Source organism: Amblyomma mixtum, chromosome 5 (genome assembly GCF_055824585.1).
Source record: "Amblyomma mixtum isolate Tamu chromosome 5, ASM5582458v1, whole genome shotgun sequence".
Classification (NCBI taxonomy): domain Eukaryota; kingdom Metazoa; phylum Arthropoda; class Arachnida; order Ixodida; family Ixodidae; genus Amblyomma; species Amblyomma mixtum.
This window is the reverse complement of record NC_143016.1, coordinates 72,156,701-72,184,433: the sequence shown is the minus strand read 5'-3', so window position 1 is coordinate 72,184,433 and position 27,733 is coordinate 72,156,701. Positions and strand designations below refer to the sequence as shown.

At 49.1% G+C, this 27,733-nt stretch overlaps 1 protein-coding gene across 6 annotated transcripts; it reads left to right on the top strand.

The window, feature by feature from the left end:
* Window positions 1-24,339, top strand: LOC149342641 (uncharacterized). 6 transcript variants are annotated; one of them, XM_089545072.1, is made up of 9 exons: window positions 1-5,473; window positions 5,686-5,825; window positions 6,331-6,433; window positions 8,149-8,413; window positions 9,479-9,659; window positions 12,077-12,122; window positions 15,913-16,144; window positions 17,891-18,057; window positions 23,940-24,339. In XM_089545072.1, exons 4-9 carry the CDS (start codon window positions 8,207-8,209, stop codon window positions 23,998-24,000), a joined length of 894 nt encoding a protein of 297 aa, XP_089401198.1. In that variant the 5' UTR covers window positions 1-5,473; window positions 5,686-5,825; window positions 6,331-6,433; window positions 8,149-8,206; the 3' UTR covers window positions 24,001-24,339. The 6 variants fall into 6 exon arrangements, with proteins under 6 accessions (XP_089401198.1, XP_089401199.1, XP_089401202.1 ...); XM_089545073.1 differs by having other exon boundaries at window positions 1-5,825; window positions 6,331-6,423; XM_089545076.1 differs by having other exon boundaries at window positions 1-5,825; window positions 15,913-16,000.
* Window positions 24,340-27,733: the final 3,394 nt, after the last annotated feature.

The window sequence follows — 27,733 nt, the reverse complement described above, 5'->3', positions numbered from 1 at the left end:
CGACTGTGCGGCCTGCCCGTGGCCCCCCCTGCCACCGGATACGGGCTGGTGTAGTTTCGGCTACTAAGCTTTGTTCCGGTGCAACGCACAGCGGTGGGTGGATCCGCCGGAATCCACTCTTGGGGTTGCGAATCCCCAGGAAAGGTGCAGCAGACTTTCCGCGACATTGTGAGCGTGTCGCGCCCACGATGCCCTATGCCTGTGTGGGAGGGCAGGTCCGAGAAGGGAGACGGACTGGGCACGTGGAATCCGGCTTAAAAGCAGAACTGGTGACTAGAACGGCTGTTTGCTTTTGGCGTGGTCGACGCGGTAGACGCGGTCGGGACTTTGTCGTTTTGCCGTTGGTGCTGGCGCCGCGGTAGACGCGGTACCGACTTAGCTGTTTTGCCGATCGACGAGATCGCCCGGGCAGACGCGGTCGTTCCAAAATTCGCAAAATTGAAAGTCACGGTTCCCTCTCGGTACGAGGGCGTACCGCCCGGCCGCGGACGCGTTGGTTTCCGATCACGAAGAGCTCGGTGCCTCGCGGGGGCATGCGGCTGGGCGATCCAAGCTTGGGTTTTGGGGAAGCTGCCCTTGGCCTGAAAGCACGAAAAGAGATGGAGTAAGTAGCAGCAAACTCCAAGGCCAGTAAGCTCCGAAACGCGGGAAAGCCCGGCGGCTGTCTGAGTAACGGTTAGTAGACCTGGCAAAATCGCAGGGAGCATCAAGCCCCTAAATACCTCGACGGGCTCAGTAAAGCCTGCTTCGCATTGGGTTGATGGGGCCCGTGCAGATATACCTTGTGGTAGCACGTGATGTCGCTGCGGACATCAATTGAGACCTCAACCATGAAAGGGTGGTAGTATGGCTTGAGGATTCACATACTATGCCAGGGAGGGCGATCGCTACGGTTCCCGATCGCCGCGAAAACCGTGAAAGTATGGCTGCAGCGTGTGCGAGTACTGCAGGAGTAAGAGCCGAAGTACCGAACGAGTGCTGCGAAATATCCGTCTCTTAGTACTGTGGGAGGGTCGGGGTGGCGGAACCTGGCTTGGGGGAGGGGATCCTAGTCGAGCCCCTGTTAGGATTTTCCCTGTCTCCGACGGTCGGAGATCGCCGGCAAAACGTTCTCTGTGGTGTGGGAGTACGTCCAACGCCGAGGGCCCACAATTGGTGCACTGAGTGCTCGCCCTTCAAGGAGGCCTGAAAAGGAACTCAGGATCAAATCAAGCCAAATCTGGTCAAAATACCTGCTGTCCCCAATCCCACCTAATTCCCACAACCCAAACCAATTTCCAATTTCCCATTTCCAAACGCCCATCCCATCCCTCTACGTCCCAGGGGAGATCAGGGGAGTCTCCCCGGGCCCGCTTCCTCGGCGGTGGGTCGCTGAAGTAGAGATTTCCCTATTGATTTCTTTCCACCTTCGGGTGGCAAAATCACAATTGCCCTCGGGCCAAATCTTTTATTTTGCTATTGGGCTTATACCCGCGATACATTAGTGGTGCGGGAGAGGCAAATTTTCTTATTCATTTTTGTCGCCTCAACTACCATTTGTCATGTACCGTGTGTGACGTTGGTGTCCACCTGCAAAAACCTGCTTTCACTCAATATTACGTGACCTGCCGCGGTGGTTGAGTGTTTAAGGCGCTCGTCTACGTAGACGGGGTAGCCGGTTTCGAACCCGACCGCGGACGAAATGGAGACGAAACGCAAAAGGCGTCCTTGTGCTGCGCAATGTTAGTGCACGTTGAAGAACAACAGGTCGTCGAAATTATTCCGGAGTCCTCCACTACGGCACCTCTTTCTTCCTTTGTTCTTCCACTGCCTCCTTTATTCCTTCCGTAGGGCACGGTTCGGGTGTCCACCGAGAAACGTGGGACAGTTAGTGCGCCATTTCCTTTCCTCAAAACCCGAATTCAAGTTCAATTTACAAATATTCCGTGCTTAGCAATGGTTAACCGCCAGCAATTTTTGTTTCGTTTCTTTTTCTTTGGAATGCATTAGTTTTACAAAAAGGCGCCGCCACCGGCGGACCTACTACCAGTCCCTTCTCTAGAGCGGTGGGAGGCTATACTGGCCAGCTCAGACCCGTTGACGCAAGTCCGGGCCACTGAGTGGGCTCACAAGGTCGCCAAGAGCCATGGGCTCGAAGCCACCTAGTATAATGCCCACTAGGGCTCAGTGCTGACAATAAACGTTTTCCAATCCAATTACCTCACCCCCAAACATATAGAACGAAGAAACAGTGGGATGGCTCTCTGTGCAGCTCCAACCAACAACCTCCAAATTCAAAGTCAGATGTTTCGTCAGGCCAGGGAGGAGGAGGAGGAAAAATGCATTTATTTTGTAATGTACAGAGAGGTGCTCGGGGAGAGGCCCCTAATGGGTCTCACCCCTTAAAATACTAGGCGGAGTCCCTCATTCCGGGATCCCGTTGGTCGAGACCGCTACGCAAGTCCGCCGAACCAGGGCCTGTTGGGCCGATAGTTCCTGGCAGCTGAGCAGGGCCGCCTCCCAGTCCTCTCGGGTAGGGGAAGGGGTGACTGGGGGGAGAGAAGGATTTTTTCTGCATGCCCAAACCATGAGGAAGGTGTCGGCCACCTCCCCACAGAATGAGTAGCGGGCGTCAAAAGAAGGATTAAAGTGCTTGAGAACCGCCGGGCACAGCAGGGTGTTTGTAAAGAGCCTGAGGAGAATTCGTTCGCCAGCTTTACCCAGTCCTTTCATAGGAATTGGGTATCGCCGGTGTTCGGCACGATAGTGCTCAGTAATTTCTTTAGAAGAGAGGAGAGGGCTGTGATCTGGGTTAAGCTCCTCCCAAGGGACGCCTGGTGCCCGGTGAGTGAGTGCGCGGGCTGCCTCATGGGCGGCTTCGTTACCTGGCATGCCTTGGTGGCCGGGGACCCATATGATTGAGCGATGAGTTGGATCGCCGTCGCGAGTACTGCGGTGTAAAATTTGGTGAGCGAGTGGAGTGATCCAACCGAACTCAAAGTTACGACAGGCTCCGCGAGAGTCTGTTAGGATGAATTTCGAGTCGGGATGGGAGGCTGCGAGGGCGATCGCCACCTCCTCCGCATGCGTTGAGTTGGGCGCTCTGAACGAGAGGCCGTCCACGTGTTTTCCCTCGTGTATGACTGCAGCCGTGTACCATACCCCCTGGAGCGGTAGGGGCCTGCAATGTCGACGTAGAAGACGTGTTTCTTTGAGCCATAGTGGCGGTGCAGGGCATTCGCCCGCGCCTGGCGCCGGCCATTATGGTCCTCCTTGTTCATCTTAGTCGGAATGGGTCGAACGTAGAGGGCGCTTCTCCACAGTTCTGGCACTCGAACCCGTTCCACGGTATGGTGATGATGTCTGATATGTAACCGGTCCAAGAGGCGGCGACCGGACACGGTCTGGGGGAGACGCGTGTATTGGTTAACGAGATGCGCCTCGCGGAGTTCTCGATAGGTGTTAACCACCCCCAACGCGAGGAGTCGTGAGCTGGACGTGTATATCGGGAGGTCGAGGGCTCTCTTGAAAATTTGGCGGAGTACAATCTCCAAGTGATCTTCGTCATGTTTCCGTAAACGGAGGTAAGGAGTCGAGTACAGTACTCGACTTGTTACGAAGGCATGCGCGAGCCGCATCGCATCTTTACTTCGCAACCCTCCTCGCTTGTTGGAAACGCGGCGAACCATTCGGCCCCACTGGTCGCCGACTTTGCGGAGTTTGGCAAGAATTGTGTCTGCCTTACGATGTTGATTAATGAAGAGACCGAGGGCGGCAGCGACGACCGCAGCGGACCTGAACAAAGGGCTCCAAGCACCTCTGAAGACCATTTAACCCTTATTAGTGTGCATAATAAATGTTTAGAATGTATACTACTGCTATATGCAGCAAAGCATGTTATTTCTTTCCTTGATCTTGCCGCTCAACAAAAAAAAAAGTGACCTAAACGCCAGCACCAACAAAACAGATGTCCAGGCTTAGCTTGGTTAAGCCAAGAATGCGTTGCATATTGCGCGGTCTTTTTGCGCGAGGTATTGCTTGGCGGCACTCGATTTTCTCAGCAGCTTTTCCACCGTGACGTATGGATGGATGGATGGATGGTTGGATGGATAGGAGCGCCCCCTTTGAAACGGGGCGGTGGCAACCGCCACCATGCTCAGCTTTTTTTCTTTTATTTCCTTTTTTCCTTTCTCTTTTTTGTTTTTTTTTCTTTTTTTCTTTTCTTTTTAATTGTGTTTGCAATTCTCACCAAGAATCGCCATCATCTTTACATACGGTTTTTCCTCCGGCTGTCGTGACGTCACGTCACGTGGTTTGGTGGCTGCCCGGCCGCGCCAAAGGGCTGAACAGAGTGATTGCAATCTGCTACGCATAAAAGAAACACCTCTCACAATCACAACACTTAATTTCAAGGCGAAAGCCTTTAATGGCTCATGCTCGCGGTGTCCGTTCATGCTCCCGGCGTCCGTCCGTGCACTGCAATCGTGCCAACTGTGGCCTCTCCTCTGCGCAGTGGAGCAACCTCCTCCGTAATTTTTCCTCAATTACATTTTATTCATTACGGGCCCCCTTTCTGTTGCTTCTTTCACTCCCACTTCCTGCCTTCCTCTACAAACGGATGACAGATGTCCACCGAGATATGCGAAACAGTTACTGCGTAAATTCCTTTCCTCAAGTTTATACAGGGGGCTAAGATACAAATACCCCCCACCACACAAAGAGCTAAGCAAGGAAGAAGCCGCAAAATGGCGGAAGCTACAGACAGGCTCCTTCTCCAACTTATATATACTAAGCAAGATGTTCCCGACTCAATACCGCGCCACATGCCCTTCGCGCGAAGCGATCGAGGCCAACACTATACCACATAACATGGGAATGCGATAGAAACATATCGTTCCACAAACACGACACACCAAGTGCGGAGCAATGGGAGAGCCGGCTCACCAGCTGCGAGCTAGAGGCCCAAAGGGCACTCATAGCACACGCAAGCGAGGTAGCCAGACTCAGTGGAGCCCATGACTAGGGGACCACCCAAGGCTAAGGAGGCAACCTCAAGACTTGAAGAGAAGATTTGAAGACGACCTCCACCACGGGCTAAATCTTAGAAATCAATAAAGTTTCTACTCACTCACTCCTCAAGTACAACTTTCATTTTCTTCATTTCGGCCCCTCCTACCCTTTGTTCTTTCTCTCCCACTTCCTCCCTTCCTGTACGGTGCGGTTCGGGTGTCCAGCTCGAAGGTTGCTAGGCAATGGCTCTTGCGGCCGCAACAATACAAAAGCCCGATGCAGGCGTCCACTGACCCAGGGAGCCAGTTAAGCGCGCTTCCTTTCCTTGAAATGATCGAAGTGTAAAAGGTCAACGCCAACGCCAATGAACGCAATGAACGTCGAACGAGCAACGGCGACGGCGACGCCGCGAAACGGGCGCCAGAGAATAAAAACCGCACATGCGGGAAGCCCGCCACGCGCTAAGCGGTTCGGAGCAGCGGCGGTAGGTTGACCACACGGCTTTCGCCAAGCACACTTAAAAATTTCCAAAGTGTCTTCGTGTAATTTTTTCCAAATTATGTGCTGTACAGACACGGCCGCTCGATTTATCGAGCGGCCGTGCTATAGATATGTGAAAGAGTGCGTGAGGGGATGATGATGATGATTTCCTCAGGCTTTATCTTCTTTTGACCTGCTGTCCTTTCTTCTCACTAGTTGATCCGTCGGCAGCTCGAGCAGCACGTTCTTCTCGCGCCCAGGCTCCAAGTTCCTCACAAGTTCCTCACAAGTTCCTCTTGTGCACGGCAGACGGCCTTTTTCGAGCTCCAGCAGCTGTCCACGACGATCTACGCCAAGTAAGAAGGCCTTTTTATTCGCACCCTTATTACGCACTTCGCAGCGTTCGCTAAATGCGATTCCTCTGGAGCCGTCCGGCAACTCTGCCGGGTGTGAGGCGTAGGCCACCGAGCTGTTCGCATTCATTCGAGGGTGATCTGTTGCGAGGTGTCGGATACAGGTTTCCTGGTTGCGATTGTTACTTTCCCAACGTAGTCACGGTTCAGGATGTTGTAAGTACTACAGAACACTGGCACTATGGGGTGTTATGACACCATGTTCGATTTGAAAATGCGTTCTCTTGGAGCACCTGAGCTCGGCTAAGCTGGGCCTTAAACGATCACCTTCAAATCAGTGCATTACGTGAGAACGTAAAGTTTGCTTGGAACCATGGAAGCCTTTCAGCAGCTGTAATTCTTGTAGTGGTCTCGAAAACGCTTCTGATCATTTTTGTTGCACTTAATGCATTAAGTCGCAACACTAACGGGATGATGCTCAGCACTAAAGTGATTTCAATGCTTCCAGGTCAGTACTGGTTCATTGAAACGCTGTCGCCAACGTTGCAACGACTGGCGCTCTCATCAGCTGTCTTCTACCGGAGTCACCATCGCCTCCCACGTGCGTTGCAGTAGGTGTAGAAGTTAACATCAGCCGTTTTGGTTCTCGCACGTCTCAGTTTATACTGCAAATTTCTTGTGCTCCCAGATCTTCGATTTTTATCTTATTTCTTTTAGTTGCTAGTTTCATGCTCTAAACAGTTTTCTCACCTCGATGACCCCCTGCCAGATTGAAAGGGTAGATTTTCTATACCTATTTCATAATGTCCCCGTAACATTCTTCCTTTCCATACATATCCAGCATATGCAGTCTAAATTGCGCACCTCTAGTATGTATTTAGAGAGCACAAGTAGCTACCCCTAAGGTAGGAAAGTGTTAGTGGTTAGAACGCCGGGCTTCTAAGACGAAAAAATCACCGAAAAATTCAGGGGGGCGCTTTGCTGACCTAAAGTGCGGTGAGTCAGAAGCCTTAAGCGCGGTGTTGCTGCCTGTGTGATGTGTGGTTAACATGTTAAGCTTCGCCTCTGAGGAATGCGACAGCGTCTTGCAACGCTGCCAGGGAGTCTACAGAACGCCATCGCCCGTTCGGCTCTACGCCTTGCTCGTCTGTAAATTGGTTTTAGAGGAAAGGAAATGCATCTGTCTCCCATATATCGGTGGACACCTGAAACTCGCCGTAACGGGAAGGGAGGATGATGGGAGTGAACGAAGACACCGTATTTACTAGACGCGCCTTTGTTCATTACAAACCATCGAGCTGGAAAGTGTTAGTGGTTAGAACGCTGGGCTACTGAGCTGAAAAAATTACCGAAAACACTTTGAAAATTCTAAAGCGTGTTTGGCGAAAGCCTTGTGGTCATCCCACCGCGGCTTCCCCGAACCGCTTGGCGCGTTGCGGGCTTCCCCCATGTGCGGTTTTCATTGTCTTTGGTAGCTGTGGTCTTTATTTCAATTGTACTCTTTTCGAGACTCATTTCGAGACTACCCGCGGTACTTTTGTGGAGCGGGCGAGGTCTCATTAACCTCACACTACCTTCTGTACTCTTTTTAGAGCGCAGCTCTTTGGCACCCGCTTCGCCGTCGTCGCCGTTGCCTGTTCGACGTTCATTGCGTTCATTGGAGTTGGCGTTGACGTTTCACTGCGATCATTTTAAGGAATGAAAGCGCGCATAACTGGCTCCCTGGATCAGCAGACGCCTGGATCGGGCTTTTGTGTTGTTGCGGCCGCAAGAGCCGTTGCCTAGCAACCGTCGCGGTGGACACCCGAACTGCACCGTACAGGGAGGGAGGCAGTGGGGGTGAGGGAAGAGAGAGACAGGGGCAGTAGTGAAGAAAATGAGTTTTAGGTGTGGAAATTCCGGAGGAGGTCGCGCCGCTGCGCGGAGGTGTGGCCACGGTTGGCACGATTCCAGCTCAAGGACAGACACCGCGAGCATGGACCGACGCCGCGAGCGCGGACGGACACCACGAGCATGGACGGACACGTGTTGTTACCCGACCGCGGCGGCAGTGTACCCGACCGCAGTGCCCGTGTGCTGTGCGATGTCAGCGCACGTTAAAAATCCCCAGGTGGTCGAAATAATTCCGAAGCCCTCGAATGCAGCACCTCTTTCCCTCTTTCTTCCCGTACTCTCACCTTCCTCCCTTCCTTTGCGGCGCAGTACAATTACTCCGCGATTTCATGTCCTCAAAAACCTATTTTCACTTTAAACGCTTTCTCTCCACTTACTAGACTTTTATTTTAGCACCAAGCTCTTGTGCTAAGAAATATATTTATTTTTGCAGATGAACTGAAGCATAATCTTAGGAGATCATTTGCGCGCCGCCAGTCAGCACGTGAGCCATGCGAGAGCTGATGCTACGTCCGGTCAACATGTCTGAGACCACCAAGGAGGACTGCGACAGAAATCGGCGACCACACTACGGGGACACTGGCGAGTTGAAAAAGGCCCCGGCCACGTTGGCCACCACCCTGGCTCCACGCAGTCTCCGTCACGCCTCGCTCCTCTTTCCCTGCTCACAGTCTAGAGCTGCTGAAGCGACTACGCAGGTATGCGACAACACGCACCACCTTTCGGTTATTGCAGGCAAATAGAGTAAAAATTCCTGCGACGTTACTCTGCGGCTCTTCCAAGGATTCCTCCACGCCAAGGGTGTTTAAAATGTACTGGATCAAAGCTGGCTTGAGATCCTTGGGTAGTCATAGGAAGGCAGTTCACTGTCATTACCAGGGGTTCATGGTTATTTGGATGAGAGAGGGAATGTGGGGATATCGAGAAAGTAGGCCAGTGCAGGTGTGTACAGCCTATGTTATTCGACAGCTTCAGGAGCTCATCGGCTCATTTGGTGGCTTCAGGTGTCAAACATAAGTCGATGTCAATTGTCAGCTCACGTGATCACAAATGATGGGTGTGTATGACGTGAATGACCAAGCATGACATATCATGCGGGGTCATGACAAGCACGTCGTGTCATGTGGCGTCATGAAAAAGAAACTGACGCCACCAAACCGTAAGTTACGACAGACGCCTCGACGGATTCGTTGTGTTGCCACAACCCAGGCTGGTGCATGCGTCGTCTAGGCATCGGTTAATTTTTTCGTTACGGTCTCCTTAAAGAAGTATAATTGTGTCGCGTCGCACTAGCGTTCGGTTAATTACGTGACTTGTGTGGACGATGTGTCGATCAAGCATACATTGAATTCTGCCTCAATGCAGTCCAGCTAAAATAAACTTGACAGTCCACCGCAGTACAACAAATATGAAGGAGCGTGAAAGCATCCACATGTAACCCAAAGGTTTTATTTATTCTGGAAAGCGGCTGTCCAATTGGCGCACTTAATTGTCACTTTCATTATACACGTGGGCATGTTTCGCGTTTTTTTTTTATTACACAGGCTCCACAAACAAAATATTTATGTCCATGGAAATGGCAGCAAAAAGATAACGGGAAATTAGTAGGACAAGTTTATTGGCGGTTGACATTCCTTAAGGCAGTCGCTGTTATTTGCCTACCTTCTGGAAGGTTCTCATTCGAAAGCGCTGCTTTCAGGGCAGACTGTATTTAAAATGCCTAAATTACGCCGATGTTCAAGGATGTGTTTTCTAATCCTCAGCACGAGCAAGCAGGGATGGACAGGCACTGCCGAGGTGAAACATCACCGCAAAGGCTTCGAGGTACCAACGACAGGATCCCTCCCGAGACGTGGTCCGCGCAGCGGCCGGCTATTACAGCAAGCAGGACCCCGACCCATCCATGGCCAGTCGCCATAGATCCACGCAGTCCAGCAAATATTGGTGAGCCAATCAGTGAGCAACAAAGGGCACAACCTGATGTTGTAAACAATGGCGAGAGCACGTGACGTCGTCAGAAGTAGCCCCGCTCACATGAACAGGGCAGGTATTTACCGCCAGCAAAAATAATCCTGACCTTACGAGTACCCGCATCCTAAAGGTAACCACTGAGATAACAGAAATGCAGTTATCCTGCAGTTAAGGTGGTGTACCATCAATCATCTTCTTATCACAGAGCAAAATGGAGAAATCACCGCAAGGAGGCGCGTGTACATCGGATCCTGCCCACCGTTAGTCGTTGAGAGCATGGGCATGTGAGGACTGCAGGCATATGACGCCAAAAGCAGCCATCATAAACCACCTTTCCAGCACATCAGCTTTGGCTTTTTTTCAACCATTTTCTCCCTTTTTGTTCCCTGTAAAAAGTTGCGTGGGCACCCTTTAGCGAGGTTTATTGACGCGGGCGAAAAAAAAATTTCGATGACTTACTGATAGCCTTGACGAGAATGCCTTAGTGGCACGAGGGTGCCACTAAGACGCGGCGAGAGTATTTTGGTTGCTCGTACGCCTAGCCGTTGTCAATTGGTGACAAGCATTGGTGACTTTAATTGATCCCCTTAATTAAGTAGAAGATGTTACCCGCTCTGTAGAGTACTCTGCGGTGCGAGGCGCTTACAGAAGGCCTCCATGTATCGCCCTCAAACCGAACCGCTCCGTGGTCGAAGAGCAGCGCGCCTGGTTCTTTACCTAAGGGGCAAGGGTTTTGAGTCCCGGCTTGCCATTTTTATTTACAACGCAGTAGTTGTTCTTTATTGTTGTGCACTACGTAATGGCGGTGTAAGGACGTCCCGACCTTGAAGGCCACTGAGGTATTGTATAGTAACGTCGTCAGTGTTGTACTTTGAGATTGTTGTGGGCTGTTTGAATTACCCCGCTAGGTAATGCGGTTGCAGTGTGAAATGGCCATTTACGAATGGGAATATAGTCCTGAGACCATGGCCGCTGGCGCAAAACGCACGTCTCAAAGCTAACCCGTGAATAAGAGTGTCGTTCGTGCGCTTGTCACTTTCCACAGGTTACGGGAATATTATGAAAAATATTTACTGTATTAAATGTAGAGGGCGGGGAGAGAATACTGGTTACATATACATTAAGACCTATCTTTGTACACTTTATGCCCCTTAGGTGCGTTAGCGGCATTATTAGAGAGCCATGGAACTCTTGCAGACTCCCGGAGCTCTCAATACTCGATGTATTTAGAGCTTTTGAATCGAAATCTTCACCCCGGCACCTCGTGCTTCAATCGCCGTGTGATTAGTTTTTACCTTCAAAAGGCCTTGAGCTTCCAAAGCCAAGGGGCAAACTGACCCTCTGAGACAGAGGACCTCATAGTGGCGCTTTAAACGACGATACCAATGGAGCGAGTGCTTGGAAAGCAAAGGAAAGGCGCATAACTGCCCTCTTGGAACAGTGGACTCCTCAGTCGTGCTTTAGGCTACGTGGCGGTAGTGACAGATGTGCGCTGCATGCGTTGGCATTGGTAACGTTGTACCACCGAAGCGGCACTGAAGCCATAGGCCGTCGGCGTTCATTGTATTCATTGCCGTTGGCCTTGACAACGTTTTACACTCCGATGACTTTTAGGAAATTAAGTGCGCGCAACTCGTTCCCTGGGTCATTGGACGCCTGAATCGCGCTAATAGGTACGTGGGGTGATAAGAGACGTAGGCTGGTTGCGTTAGCGCTGACAATGTTGTGGCAGACTCGCGGCACTGCTTTAAGAGGCCGCATCGTTCATTGGGTGCGAAAACTGTTGCGATCAACCATTAACTGCCCCTGACAGGTTGGGTGCTCTGCCCATAGTGTGTCCGGAACGCACTCAACGTTACAGACGCCAAGCCGCTTATAGTTCAGCAGTACCTGAACCGCAGCTAATTTTTGTGTAAGAATCTCGGCACCTACAAAGATCACCGAATTCAATAAGTGTTCAAGATGTTCACAACTGCGCTGCCGTCTTTTTAGGAAAGAATTAAACATTTTCTGCCAATAGACTTGATGTAAACTAAATCCAGCTTTCGTATCTTATTGTGAGCGTTATTACAATTCCTCACACCCCTTTTAATCCTGCTTAAAGCACACTGCTTTTGAGGCTACTCTGGCGCAACTTGTTTACAATTTCCTGGTCCGAAAGATATTCCTTCTTTGTGCTGTTCTTACGGGAAGTTAAAATCCTAATAATATGCTATGTAATATAAGGTAGAACTACAGCGCCATTGTTACAAAAATTACAGTAAATAGAGACACCATTGTAATTTAGTCCACATGTGTCCTCAGCTTAGCATGCTAACTTCATTTGACATTACCCTATTCACTTCTTCATTGCCTAATGCGGTTCCTTTCATTTTTATTTTTGCCTGTAGATAACACCACGAAAGTTTCAGAGATCATCGTAAAGGCTCAAAGCTGGTGAGTGGCGCTGCCGCCTCCTGATATTTGCATTCTAATTGTTCTCCACTTCAGTTGCACATCTTTTCAGCCCTCAGTACATACCGCTCGTGGCCCTTCTGCGAAAATATTTCAAATGTGTGTTTCATGGTTTTCAGTTAAAAGAAACTGAAGTGGCTGCCACTACCAGTTTTGGCGGCAAAAAAAAAAAAAAGACTGCCGAATTGAAAATCCTTGGTCGGGAGATATTCGATGAAAAAACAAATGAGGCCAGTTCCACATCAGTCAACAAAGAGTAGCCTGACCTAACATAAGCGCTTCTTGATTCGTATCTCCTCGCTTGGAAAGCTTGTTGAAAAAACATTCCCCAAAGACTGCGTCATTGTAATAGCCCCTATAAATTGCCTTCATTGATTATGAGAGAGGATTCGACTTAGCCGAAACCACAGGAGTCGTGCATAACTAAAGAGCTAGGATGTAGAAAAGGCATGCTCAAATATAGTGGAAAGTGTCCACATTGTCTGCACAGTCACCATAGTTCTCTATACATAAATTAATTCAGAATACGGAAAGATGTCAGGCTTGGAGACGCGATCTTTGTAATGCCATGTGTTCATCAAAGGTATTTATAGAATGCCTCCGAAACCCAACGAGCTGAGAATAAGAGTTAATAGACGATACCTTAGTAATACTGTATTCATAGGTGAACTGATCTGCTAAGAAATTTTAATGGACAAGTTTAAAAGCATGAACGATTATAAAAATACTGAATACAAAACGTTACGTGTATAAATTGGTATGCAAAACACTAAAATAAAGTTCAGCAGTCTCGGAAGAGAACAGCAGTTTAGGATCGACAGCAACACATTCGAAGTCGAAAGAGATCTCAGTGCAGGTAAGACATCTGTACCATGGGAGTGAAATGACGTGAGAATAAGAACAGGATGGAGTGTATTTCGCCGCCTGCCAGTATCTTTCGAGAGAAAAGTGCATAGTAGCTCTATGTTGCCTGTACTAACCTATGTCCAAAAATGTTGAGGCTATCAAAAATGGTTCATTTTAAATTAGGGACAAGGAGGCAAGCTATGGAAAGCAAAATCACGCGTGTAATGCCAACAGGCCAGGGTACAGCACAATCGGTAAGGCAAAAATTCAGCCTAACGAATGACATCCTACTCGAATTCAAGAAGAAACGGGCTTAGGCAGGACATGTAAATGGAAGGAAAGATGATAGATGGTCACAAGAGTAGCGCGCTGGATTCTAAGAGAAGGCAAGCGTAGCAGAGGGTGGCAGAAAGGGCTAGATTAGGATGTTTGGGGGGTATAAGGCGACCGCAGCTGCACAAGACAGGGTTAATTGGAGATATATATAAGAGGCCTTTGTATTGCAGTGGGTGTAGACAGGTTGACAATAATGTTAAATAAGCAGAGAGTAGACCACGTCCCATTTTGTGACTTTCGTCTACAGGCTACGCATTTTAAGACCCTTCGGTAGTTTAACCTACGTTCAGGCAAGATGTATTAGATCATTCTGAAGCTGTTCTGAAGTTGTGAAGCTGAAGTGTGAAGCACACTACTATACAGTACCGTATTTATTTGTGTAATGAACGCACCCGCATAATTAATGCCCCCTCCCCTACTTTGGCATTTAAAGAGAACAGTTTTCTTTCCCTCGCGTAATAAACGCAACCCACTAGTATGGAGCGTAGTATCCTGCTGTTGATGTCGAATCTATCAGCTGCCCTTATTTGGAACGCCGAAAGAATTACATCAAACTACGAATCAAACCACGCAATACTGTAACTGCCACCGGTCCAATGTCATTAGTGCGTAATCTCACACTTATGGGGCAAACAGCCTATGAACATGTTCTGCAAGGCAGCTCATAGGCAGTGGGATTCAGCAGTCCTCGCAATGAGCTTGTATTTCCGATGTGACGTATTAAGAATCGTTGCAATTTGTAGGGTTCGGTTTCGCTCTGAAGCCGAACCTCTCTCATTATAGTTCACTGAAGATCTAAAAAGAAATTGCTCTTGGTGCTTCTTTTTAAAATCTAGCTATCCCTTATGTTACACCCGTTAACAGGGGCTTAATGTAATGAAATAAAAAGAAGTATTATTCTTGTCCTGCTCTCTTTGGAGTGAATTATTGATGGCGAGTTGTTATACGGGCCGGTTTGAGATAAAAGGTGTTGTCTGTGCTCTCGAGCACAAGAATAGAGCTGAAGATTGCGTTCCGTTTTATTGTGATGTGAGGCATACCCTATAAAGCGCGCGCACACACACACGCACGCGCACGCGCACTCGCACACGCACACGCACACGCACACGCACACGCACACGCACACGCACACGCACACGCACACGCACACGCACACGCACACGCACACACACACACACACACACACACGCACAATTCTTGCAGAGTTTTGGGTAAAGAAGTGCGTTATTAACTCAGTAAATATGGCCTTTAAAGGTGCACTAAAGGGAAATCTTAAATCGTCTTTTTACGGCGGGAACTCCATCTACACTCTCCGAGCAATCTTAGAGAGTTGGAAATATTGTCCGAAGCTGCTGATTTCCCCATGAACTCGCATAAACGACCCGGCTGTCGCCCTTTTCTTTGAACTCTGCTTCGAAAAGGGGAGGAGTCGGCCAGCCCTGGAGTTCCTTTCAGCCAGTCGAGTGGCTGTTTCGCTATCGCTTTTATTTTGATTTTAGGTTTCCGTCAAAAAATAGTGTGTCTAAGGCTACGTAGCTGCAAACTAGGCCTGTGTAAATAAAAATACGCGTGGACACTTTGCGATCATCGCTACGTATCACGCCGCCGTTGGTAGAGCGGCAAGCCACCACGCGCCTGGCTGAAAAGCGTTCCACGCGCAGGCTGACTCCTCCTATATTCGAAGCTAAGTTAAAAAACAAAAAAGTTGGGAGCCGGGACATTTATTCCATTTCATAGGAGAATTCGCCGCACAGGACAGTAATTCGAAGTTTCTTAGAATACTAGGAGCGTGCAGATCGAGTTCCTGCGGTAAATATACGAGATCAGAATCGTCTTCAGTGAACCTTTCAGCTATAGATACCTGTACTACTTATGAGGATGGTAAGCGCTCGAACCGGTCGAGTTTCGCAACGACACACGCAATCAATGTTGAAGCCCCGGTTTCGAAGGTGCTTAAAGCAATGAAAAAAACGACTTCATTTTCTCGGGTGATTGGTATTTGGAGCGAAAATCCCAATAATCATGAAGTCGGGTGGCCCGCCTCCTTCTCCAGAGACACGACTCTTTCATCTTAGCCATAATGCCGAGAGACCGGTGTACTGTGACCCAAGTGGTCGAAATTTCCGGAGCCCTCCACTACGGCGTCCCTCATACCCTTAGTCGCTTTGGGAAGTTAAACCCCATAAATCATAGATCTTTTCCAGAGACGATGACGTCACAAGAACCTTCAAGCGGGGAGAAAAATACGAAGACCAGGAGGAAATACAAACGACGAGTCTACGCGTTGAAGTACTGGCTGTTTTCGTTTGCTTGTATAGACTGAGCAACCTGCATATTTACACGCATGAGGAATGTATGGCTCCGTTCACCTAAAAACGTAGTGAAGAGTTAGCTCTAGTACATCGGTTTGATAAGTTCTCCTCATAATTGTTTTCTCCCAGTTTTAAAGTCCGCGATAAATGGACCAGACACCACCAAGGTACCTAAAGCAGGCTTGTGGTTAGCTGGCCGTCAGGCGAGCGTTGTCATTCCCAGTCTCTCAGCGGGGCTTCCTCTATACACATATGCTATCCTTCGGTATCATCCGCAGGTACTGGTTCCACCGTCTGTACTGCTTGGACCCCGGAGAAGAGCAACCGCGATCCTCACTCGGTGCGCGCAGACGCCGTGTCCACCAGGTGATGGCTCCCGTGTGGGACGAGCCGGCTGATTCTCTGCACGGCACAACACGTGCTGGGACAGCCACCAACCCGACCGGTGCATTCCTTAGCGTGCAGTGTTCGGTGCGCTCCTCATCCCGCACCAGCTCTCCGCTGCCTCAGGTACGGGAGCAATGATCCTGCGATGACGGCTGTCAGATGGACGCACTGCCACTAAGAACACAAGCATAGTGTTGGCGCAAATTAGAAGCTGCCTGTTTTCAGGAGTTAGGGCAAAACAACCGGGCACATGAGCACGAGGTACGTCGTCGTTCAGACGTTTGATTTGCTTATCATCGCTAGAACCAGACCTGTTGCGATTACGCTTTGATATTGGCTTCGATATCGTTAAAATATACGTCGTAAATCAGCAGTCTATATACATCCCCGGCTGTATACCTGGGCGGGCAGATGTAATTCAAGCTGGACATGTTATTTGTACTCCCTTCAGCAATGAATTGAAGCAATTGGGTTATGGAGATTTAACGTCCCATAAGATTGGAAAGACATTCCATTGTTCGAACACGCGCCAAACCGCTTTTCATGTGCGGCACACTGCTGACTCGAATACTTACAGTATTCTTTATAAAATTCACCTACCGAGAGCTGCACAAACGCCTTGATTAAGAGAGCCCAGAGGGCAATAGCTAGCAGCTATTTTTAAATGATATTGTACTTTCCTTAGCAGTAATTTTGGATTATGTTCCTATTGACCATCAGTCCAATACTGCTGCACCCTACACAAAAACAGTAAATGAACTTAGGCCAAACATAGAGGAACCCTGTGTTATCTAATGACATTTCATAGAGCAGGATATCAAAAGAGGCCACAATAAACTGTCGCGCTTCCCGCTCTCCTTGAGCTGGCACTTCCCTTTCTAATTTCGCACGTTAACGCACCCTTGAATTGAGTCGGACAGGGACAGATAAAGGGCCCATTCGCTCTTGAGAGAGTCCCCCGGGACGTGTATACGGCTGTCGCTTGCGACCAGGCAGCGGCTCGACTACACCAAACTTGAAAATTCCACGCGTCGCTTCCCCGAACTTGTCTCTTTCATCACGAGAGTTGTCGATCTTGACTGTTAACAAGCAACAAGAATCCTTGTGTGAAACAAGCTTTCGTTAACTTCCGCGGTGCCGCTGGCTCGTTAACAATTTGTGACCGCGGATCTCGAAGCTGTAAAATCGAGAACCGTGCGACAGGCCTCTGACGGTAGCTTTTTGACCGTTGCGACCAATTGAAACAGTCACTTTAAGACCAAACTGGTCGCACAGCCTCTGGGACTCGCAAGTGTGAATAGGCTTTAATAAACCATGTTGTGAACCAAGGAAACCGTGGAGCACATTTTTGGTTCGTGCTGTAGTGTCGGATGAGTTGGCTATTCTAAGCTGTTAAAAGATAAGCCAAATTCGCGCGAAAAGCCAACACACCTCGACAAGATTGCGAACAAACGATGAAGAATTCACCACATCGAACTCAATACACGGAGGTTTAAGTTAACACCCATGTCTCGTTCCTGGCGCCTGGCTTACTTTTGAGTCCCCGCCTCGTTTTTAGCACATTGCAGCTGAAGGGAGTCAACAACTATCCTGAAATCCGACGATGTAGTTGAGAAAATCATAGCACTGACTCTAAGTTACCCAAAAAAGGCGAGATGAAAAATCCGTGGAATCGACTTCAGAATTGCACAATAAATAACTTTAGTTTTTTGTGTGTATTGATCTTACGAAGTGAATTACGGTGATGGCTACCTTTTATAGCTATCGGCATGCAATATCGTATAATCACACAGTCTACATCAGTTTTGTAACTCTCAGGACCCGTCGACATGTTACTGTGACATTGGAGCAACGGCGTCGTTAACGCAGGTGCAGGCAGCTGGCGTCACTGGGGCGGCCGTCGAGCACACCCCCAAACATCCTGTGGGCAAGAAGGAGTGGACCATCGTCAGCACCGAGCTACGCTGCCCTTCAGAGCGCACCGAGCCCCGCTGGGAGGAAATGGGCGTACAGCGCAAGGATGATTGGTGCGGCCGGTGAGTGAGCACCTGCACGTGATTTGCGAATAAGAGAAATTCAAACAAATCAGGCGAACTTTTTATGAAGAGCACGAGAAATGTCATGCGAGCCGCGACTGCCCCAACTGCGCACCTGTACCTCTGCGCATTACTTTGGTCATGTATAATTAATGGGAACATGTAGCGCCGTCCAATTAAACTCAAGCTGAGCATGTTAAAGTAAATAGAAAGAAGGAAGGCAAACATATTTATTCAAAAGGAAAGCAGCTTATTGAAGCAAAGCAGGTCGAGTTTTCAGTCCAAGACCAAAGTTTGTCTGGCCAATGCAGTGGATATGGAATGGATAGAAAAGCATGAACATATTAGTTGATGTAGAAGAAACACAAGGTGGGGCTTAGGTGGGGATTAGATGATGGAGAAGGAACACACGGGGGGTCTTCAATTCTTCCAGTTATATGCCATCGCGACATAAAAGTTAAGAACTTACTTCAGTTTCATTCAGGCACACTCAAGGGCGTCTAGTTTTGATTTTTGCTTGCTTCGATGCACCCGTCTTTTAGTGTGGCACGACATACAGCATTTGTTGTCGTTCTATTCCCTCGAGTGTACGCAAGTCGGAAACGCACATTATTTATACTACTACCCTTCTTTTAACCACATGCCGCAGCTTTTCCATTTTGTCTTTCCAGAGTGTTTGCAATGCAGAGAGTGGGTGGGTGCAGGTGACGGTGGACAAGAGAACGAACTATAAGGTGTGACTTGGCGAGTGTTTCATGTGAAAAGCATATGCTGAATGCCTGCGATCTGACGAGGACCACCGGGTCAGTTTATACGAAAAATTAGGGATTTTTGTGTGGTGAGATGTGGATATAGTGGAGAGAGCAAGGTGCCTTCCTGTCGCATGTGTTCTTCTTTTTGGTTCACCTGTTGCTTGTAGAGCTCTGGGTCGTTCTCCGACATCGGCTTGGCGGGGGATTGAGGGCACCCTGCCATTAAGGGGCGGGCAAGCAGATGAACCAGCTCAATTTCTCAAACCCCTCGCCTCCAGGTTCCCAGAGAATGGTGATGGAACTTGGGAGATACTGTCCAGTGATTCCTTCGAAGTGCCGTACAGTTGTTGGTCGATCCAGATTTTCAGGACTGCGAGTATTGCAAGTGGAGGAGGTCGTACTTCTTGAACGCCATCTATTCTCTATCCGTACTGGATGTGGTGAATCAGTATAAAGGGCCATGAAAATTTTTCAGATATCTTAACTAGGTGCTGAGAGGTGCATGAAATTCCCCTTTCACAGAGGAAATTCGGCCCGGGAGACACGAAGTGAGAGGAAAACTTATCGTCAGGCGCCTAAATAACTGAAATCAATCACGAGGTAGTGGATGCAGTAAACAAGCATGTTTATAATGAAAATTTAGAGGCGGTCCAATTCCTACAAAACTCCATTTAGTAGAATTCTTTTATCACCCCTGATTTTCCGACATACAAGCTTCCAAAGTTTCATCTGCACCCATGGGCGTCCGGAGGGGGGGGCAAGGGGGGGCGGCTGCACCCCCCTGGAAAATCACTCACTCGAACCGTGAGTGATGGCCGCACGTCAGGGGCGGCGGTGCGCTCAGCCAAAAGAGTAAAAGCGGCCCTGCTTCCACGCTTTGGGTCACATCTGCAAAGTGCCGCGTCCGGGGACGCGTCGTTGCAGACATACAGCGGCACCGGCGAGCATGTGTTTCAAGCCGTCTTGAGATGTGTGCCTGTTTCTTTGATCTCTAGAGAGATAGCGACACGGAGGCAGACAGTGCACACTGCAGACAGGGCAGACAGGGACAAATCAGCCGTGTCCATCCCCGCTTTGTCGGACTGCTCAGGGGCAAGCGGCCGATGAGTTGGCGCCGCCGCCGCTCGCTGTCTCCTCCGATCCACGGGAGAGCGCAGTTCGGTACAAGCGCCGCTTTCAGAATTTTCGGCAAAGGGGATTAGCTGCTTTTGTTCACGGCGACGCAGTCTCCAGAGGCGCCCCCACACCAGCTTTCCTTGCGTCTTCTCCGGAAACCAGCGCCTTTGGTCAAGGCAGCCCGATGGCGCCTGCCTGGCTCGCCTGTCACCTCTGGCTGGGCCTCAAATCCCAACAGCGCCCATGTACTGTGCGATGTCAGTGCATGGTAAAGAGACCGTCCGTCCCTCATAGCCTGAGTCGTTTTGGGGCTCTGAACCTCATAAAAACACACAAAACAAATTTTCCGACCGGAGTGGCGAGTGTCCCTTCCCCTCGGAAGTCGCGCGGCGTTCCTTGCGTGTGCGCGCCTCTTTGTTTGTGCTTCGGTGTTTTTAGTGGCCGGTTGTCAACGAAGCTGAGAACAACCAAGACAGCGGACGAGAAAACGACGAGCGGCGAGTAGTGTGTGTGCAAATACTCGACTGTGCGGTTGCGCGAGCAAGATGGAGCGAGGTGTATGAAGCTGCGAGCGTGCATTTATCTTGTAAATAAGTTTTCGCTGCATACATAGTCATTTTTTGTTTTCAACGTACGCATTCAACCGTTTTTCCAATCAATGTGTATATATTTTTAACACTACCAACCCCGAGGAACTCCATAGCCAGCTTTGTCTCGCGCGGTCCCGAATGATGGATATTCGACGCTTCTTCAAGCGTCAGCGGTTGTCTGACGAAGCATTATCCAAATGCGCCCCTGCAGATTCTGGTGTGACATGTGACAACGGTGTAGCATTTGAACAGAGTGATGCAAGCTTTTATCACCGGACAGTAGCTGATGTCGTCGACTCCATGGAAGGGACTCTGTCAACAGTGAGTTCAGGTGATGCAGCAGGCCGAGATGATTCCATTTCTCCTTTCTTGGGATTCAAGTCCGGATTTGACCAGAGCGATGCAACCTTTCATCACCGGACAGTAGCCGGCGTCGTCGTCTCCATGGAAGGAACTCCACCAGCGAGCTCCGGTCACGCAGTAAGCCGAAACGATTCCCTTTCTCCTTGCTTGGGATCGAAGTCCGGAGACAACATCAAGAAAACAAATAACTTGCCTCAAGAATATGACTTAGGAGAGTTTCTAGGCAAAGCTAAACTCACTGGCATACCGGACTTTTTGAAGTTACGTCTTCTTACTAAGCCATGGTCGCCAAATGTCACATATGATTTTAAGAAGGATGTAACACCTGGAAAGAGGCCTTTTCGACATCAGTGGCTGGGAGATTACGCCCCCTGGCTTGCGTACTCAGCGACAGCGAAAGGCGCCTTTTGTCGTTTTTGCGTCATTTTTCCTCCGCGTGTTCACCGGGGTACTCAAGGTAGTTTTATCGTGCGCGCTTTCAGTAACTACAGAAAAATGCACGAGGCGTGCAGGGATCACGTAAAATCCCAATGGCACCAGGAGGCAATGACGGCCTCACAGAACTTTATGGATGTGATGAAAGGCAAGCAGCTACCCGTTGTACAGCAGCTGAACAGAGCACTGCACGCGCAAGTTGAAAGGAACCGTGAGAAACTATTTCCAATAGTTTCCACCATTGTCTTTTGCGCGACGCATGACTTGCCGATTCGCGGCAAGCAGTCCGATAGTGGAGTCTTCAATGATCTGCTTGACTTTCGTGTAGAAGCTGCAGATACTCTACTTCAGGAGCACTTCGCTTCTTCTGCTGGCAATGCCAAGTACACTTCTGTCCGCGTCCAGAACGAGATCATCACAATCTGTGGCGACATCCTGAGAGAGCAGATAGTTACCGAAACTAACAAAGCGTTTGCTTTTTCCGTTCTTGCTGACGAAACTGCAGATATTTCAGGAAAAGAGCAGATGTCTATAGGCGTTCGCTTTATTGACAAGGCGGAAGTCGAAGTGTGCGTTCGAGAGCAGTTTTTGGGATTTGTAGAGCTGGAGCAATTAAACTCCGCTTGCATCGCCGCGGCAATCTTGAAGCTTTTGACGAATGTCGGACTGATTCTTTCGAACCTCGTTGGACAGGGGTACGATGGATGCTCTACAATGGCTGGAAAAGAAGCTGGAGTGAACAAAATTATACAAAAACAGTTCCCGAAGGCACTATTTTTCCACTGTGCAAGTCACAAACTAAATCTCGTCATCAACGATTTGAACGACGTCTCTGAAATTCGAAACACAATTGGGATAATCAAACAAACCACAAACTTCTTCCGCGAGAGCGTGCTCCGGAGAAAATTGGTGCCCAACATTCCGATGCTGTGTGAGACAAGATGGTCTGCAAAGTACAAGTCTATTAGGATCTTCTCTCAGCATTACGTGGCCATAGTCGAAGCACTCGAGCAGCTCGCGTCCACGGAATCATGCTCGAACGCTGCAACTAGACAACGAGCTCACATCCTCTACTGCGCAACAACAAGCTCATCTTTCATCGTCTGCTTGCATATTGTAGCGAAGTACAGCGCTCGGCTCGAACCAGCTACGAACATTCTGCAAGGTGTATCCATGGACTTCCATTCTGTGCATGGCCACATCACTGAGCTACAACGTATTTTTCGCGGCCACCGGACAAACGCTGTAGAGGAGTTCTCTAACATCATGAATGCAGCAAGGGAGGCAGCCAATCACTTAAATGTGGTGATATCTGTACCAAGACAAGTCTCTCGTCAGGCCCACCGAGACAACTACGGGATTCAGTCGCCAGAGGAATACCACCGTGTGGCAATATATGTGCCGTACTTGGACTCCCTCACTGCTTCTTTAGCTCGGCGCTTTTCTGAAAGCAATGAGAGGAGCTTCGAACTTCTCCAGCTGCATCCATCAAAAATGAAGCACTTGAGCCGTGTTGAGTTCGCTGTTCTCGCCGAAGAACTCCAGTGCTTTTACGGCATCGACAACTTCAAGGAAGAGGCCATCTCTTGGTACGAGATGTGGTGCAACAAAACTAGGGACCCATCAGAAATAACTTACTGCGAGCTTCTACATCAGGCCAAGACATTCTTCCCTGGTGTTGCAAAAGCCATTGAGGTGGCTCTGGCTTTGCCAGTTACTACCTGTACGGTCGAACGCTCCTTCAGTACAATGAGGAGAGTGAAAACGTGGCTACGCTCAACGATGACAAACGACAGACTGGACGGCCTTTGTATGATGAGTGTGCACCGAGAGCGTGTAATGAAGCACAGAAATGAATTTATCACCAGTGTCATCACGCAATTCGCCCAGAAAAATCCGAGGCGTCTACAGTTTCTGTTCAAGGAAGACTGACTGAGTGACTGTCGTTGCGTGTTTGTGAACATATTGTGCTGTGTGCTGGTCATCAATCCGGGTGTGTCGAGAACCCGTATGCAGCAAGACTGAGCACTCTTCTCCACGAAGTGATAGTATCTTTTTGCATTTTTATTAATTTTAATTGTTTCTTCGTTGATAAACTCCAATGTATCTCTCCTAGCCTCGCTTTAATTTGCTGTTTGTAATTTTTCTTTCATGTGTGTATTTTACTTATTTATTTTATTTGTATATAAATAAATAAATTTACTCCGGAAATAGTGCCTTTTTGCTACGAACATACCCCCCCCCCCCTCCGGCGCCAACAACCAATGGGGCCCCCCCCTGCAAAAAATTCTGCGGACGCCCTTGTCTGCACCTCCTTAATTGCGCATGCCTTTGCTTTTTATGCATGCATTTTGCTTTTCTCTTAGAGCCGTGAATCTTGTGTAGCTTTTTTGTAACGTAGATCCTTTCCAGCATTCATATTTTTGTGGCTGACCTCCGCGACAGCGCTTTAAAAAGATCAGCATAGGTCAGACAAAAGAATATATCACGCACTGCAGCTACATTAGCATTTAAAGATGCGAAGCAAGGACGCTCTTCATAGTGCCTCTCTTTACGCTGATTTCTGTGAGTGCATTCCTGTTAATCGTACTCGTGGTGACACACACACTCTGCCCCTGCTACGCAGGTATGGCTGCCTCCGGACCAGTGCTGCGCACACCTCGGGTTCGGTGGCACAGCTCCAATAGGCGGCCGCTTCGGGGTGCCAAGCTGCTGTGTTTCGATACGAGACCACGCACAGCCTCCTCACCCCGCGAAGCGGCCTCGCCAACTCCGCTGGTGTATGGAAGGCGGCCGTCTGACAGCGGCATTTCAAGACGAGCGCCTTCCTCCTATATTCTTCCCCGCTTTCATCTCCTGGCCTATCGTGGGCTTGGCTGGTCTTGCGGGAGTGGACCGCATCCGGAGTCTCTCAACCGCAGGTCGAAACACCGGCGGTTGCATTGGTTGTTATTGTAATTAGCAAACTACGAAGCATCCAATGTTATGTACTATACGAATATTTATAAAGAATGTATAAAAAATCATGCCTGTACTCAATACCTTAATCACACATGCTCAGTATTACGAAATATTTGCGGATTGTCGCAATAAGATGTGCGTGGGGTCGCCCAGGTCCGCAAACAACGGAACCTTGACTTGTAATGCTGCAAATGGGAGTGTTGACTTCGCCAGCTGCATCGCCTCTGGCGCGACGACTCCGAACATCTTAAGTTTAGTCTAGTTTTCAGCTCTCCTCTCATGCCTGCACTTTCCGCCTACCCAGCCGACAAAAAGACCGCATTAATCGCCAAGCTATCGTGTTTTTGTTCCGCTCTGAACGAGACAGACCCGTGCGCAGCCTCGCGTTCCTTCATCTGTTCTCGCCTATCTCGACGGGTGGCAGTAGGTCATCGGAAAACAATAGCAACCGTATGGCCACAAGAGCAGTGAGAAAGATTGACACTAAAGGCGCCTTTTGTTCATCATCAATTATTTTAAGAAACTCTGCTCGCTCCTTTCAATGTTACGCAGTTTTGCGTCCCTTCTCCCAGATGTTTTTGTCACCTTGGAGTCGAACTGACCCCTGTATGTAAAAAACCTCACAGGGGGAGGTGAAGTGGATCACCATTCACAGGCTAAGTTCCTTATAACAAAGTGAGCGTACGGATATAGGCTTTGCGTACCAAAGCCGACACATGCAACGTGTGGGTCAACCTGTAGCCTCGACAACCCACCGCATACTGACTTATCTTGAGGCTGGCACGTCGAAAGACAAAGAAGAATTTTCGACAAAGTGGGGAAACGCTGTAAACTTCGTTTAAAAGTCGTAGTTCCTGCTGGTGGGCAGAGAAATTATTTTAAAGCTACTAAATTTTCGAGTGTCCTACAAATAAACATCAAAAAAGCTTTTTCAAGACACGGCGGTGCTGCGGAGAACAAGAGGTTGAGGGAGCTATTTATTGATTGATTGAAAACATATGTATTTGATGGATATTCTTAGAACATGTGAGTGGGCCACCTAGTCCGGCAGTCTACTGGTGGTTATTGCTGCTGCGCTGGCCCTCCCCACCAGGCAGTGCTGACGGTCAGGATCATCGCTGAGCAGAATAACCTCCCACTGCTCCTCGGATGGGTTTGCAGTGGGTCAACTAAGGGATTAAATTGGCATGCCCACATCATGTGGTAGAGGTTAGCTACTTCTCCACAGTGTGGGCACGGCGGAGAGTGTAGTGTAGGGTACCACTAGTGTAACTTAGCTGGCGTTCGGCATCTGTTGGTTTGTAGTCTCCTAAGTACTCTTCTAACATATTAAGGGATTTATGTGGTGTTGGGTACTCCTTTCTGGCTGTTCTGTATGGAAAGAGATTGTCAGAATACACTGCTAAACCTATTAGGTCGCAGCACCCTTCATGGTCGTGAGGTTGAGACGCCCGGTATAGAAGTGCTCGGGCATGCCTGTGAGCGGCTTCGTTTCCTCCTGGTAGTTCCAGGTGACCGGGAAACAAGGTGAGTAAGGCTTGGCTGGGTGGATGCTTAGTCAGCAATGACAACCCTGACCTGTGGATGAATCCGTTATTGAAGTTGCGACAGGCGTTCTGGGAATCAGTGAGCACAACGGCGTTGGGGTTAGATGCTGCAGCTAATGCAATAGCTGCCTCCTCTGCGTGAGTGGGGTTAGATGTTTTCATCAAGGCGGAGTTCACCATCGATCCTGAAGGCGTTGAGACCACAACAGTCATGACACCATTCTTTGGTCCTGCTGCGTCCACGTAAAGGCGTTAGGTTGCTTGTCATATTTCTTCTGCAGGGCTTCCCCTCTTGCTTTTCTCCTCTCGAGGTTAAATGCGGGACGCATACTCCGCGGAATGGGGTGTACGTTGATGTGCCTTCTCACATCGCGTGGGACCTCTTCTCTTTGGTATATTGTGGATCTTCTAGAGCAGTTCTCTAGAGCAGTTCTCTTCTGGGGTTTGTGAGTGTGAGCCTATTGAGTTGTGAGAGCCATTGTGCTTTCCAAGTCTCTTTGAGGGTATTATATACTCCTAGAGCAATGAGCTTTGCCGTTGGCGTGGAGTTCAGTAGCTCCAGTGCCGTCTTGTAAGCTTTCCTGATTAGCGTCTCCAACGTTTCAATTTCCGACCTGGAGAGGTTAACGAATGCCATCCCGTACATTATCCGAGAAATCACGAAAGCTTGCACTAAGCGGATGGTGTCCCTTTCCTTGATGCCACGGTGTTTATTTCGAATATGGTGTATCATCAGGAGTATTTGCTCGGTGAATGCTGTAAGCTTCTTCATAGTGGTGGTGTTCTGTCGCCCCTGCGGGATATACTGCCCTAGGATCTTGATCTCCGTGGGTTTTCCTACTGGGTGGTTCTTTATATACACCGTGATGTTCTGCGCTAGGGGTGTCCTCGGGTTCATCAGGATGAGCAACTTTTCCGGCGCACACTGGAGGCCTCTCCCCGTGCTGCTTTGATATATTTATAGGTTCTTGCGCCAGAGCTGGTATCGGTGAGGCATTGCAGGATATGTTTATGTAGAACGTTATCCAACGCTCCTTTCAAATCAAGTGCCAGGATGTCCCTTGTCTGTGACCTGGGAGGTGTCTCAAGGAGGTCTTTGTACAAGTACAACAGGGCATATTGTGTCGATAGGTGAGGACGAAAGCCGAGCTGAGGCAACTAAAACACAGTTCATTGTTACTGGCATTTGTGGGAGTGTCCTTTTGATTCTGGAGATGTATTCGCTCGTCTGCGTAAGCTAATAATTCAAAAATAACGAGTTTAAAGGTTTCTACTGATCAACTGTCGTCGAACTAAGCGGTATCGTGAAGCAGTTTGTGAACAAAATACCTCCCGGCGAATAAAAGCACTATCGGGGACAGCAGGGATATGCTGATTTACAGACTGTGTAGAGTCTGTGTCACTTGTTCGTAGAGCGCTTGAGCGACGCAGTTCCCTGCGTTAAAATCCACATCTCGTCGCAGCTTCTAGCTTTTAGAGGCAACTCTTGCGCGGAAGTATAGCCACACAGACTTGCAAGCGAGTTGACCACGAACACTGCACGGATACCGGTGGTACTTTCAGGATTTTATTGCGCGGGGCACACTGCTCTAGAAGGGCGACGTAGACTGTAGGTGTTTCAGCGTGTTTACCGCCTGTGCACGTGTCGGATATAACACCGGACGAGAGCACTTTTTGCACTGCAGCGTGACTATGTGCCTCGGTGCGTTAGCGCCTAAATCCGAATTTCTGTTGCACGGAGCACACATGCTTAGCCCGATATATCGAATACAGTGATTTTCTTCAGCACAAACAACGGTAAATAAAAGTGGGGGACGGCGGACAAAAAGAAAGTACAAGAAGGTAACACCTTCTTTTTACCTTTGGTTACCTTCTTGTCTATGTCTTTTTGTGCGCAGTACCCCCTTTTATT

Excerpts from the sequence above, each read along its gene's own strand:
- LOC149342641 (XM_089545072.1), top strand. The coding sequence starts at position 8,207 with ATGCGAGAGCTGATGCTACGTCCGGTCAACATGTCTGAGACCACCAAG. Across the intron at positions 9,660-12,076 it reads ACGCAGTCCAGCAAATATTG|ATAACACCACGAAAGTTTCA; the intron begins GTGAGCCAATCA and ends TTTTGCCTGTAG. Across the intron at positions 16,145-17,890 it reads CCAGCTCTCCGCTGCCTCAG|GTGCAGGCAGCTGGCGTCAC; the intron begins GTACGGGAGCAA and ends TCGTTAACGCAG.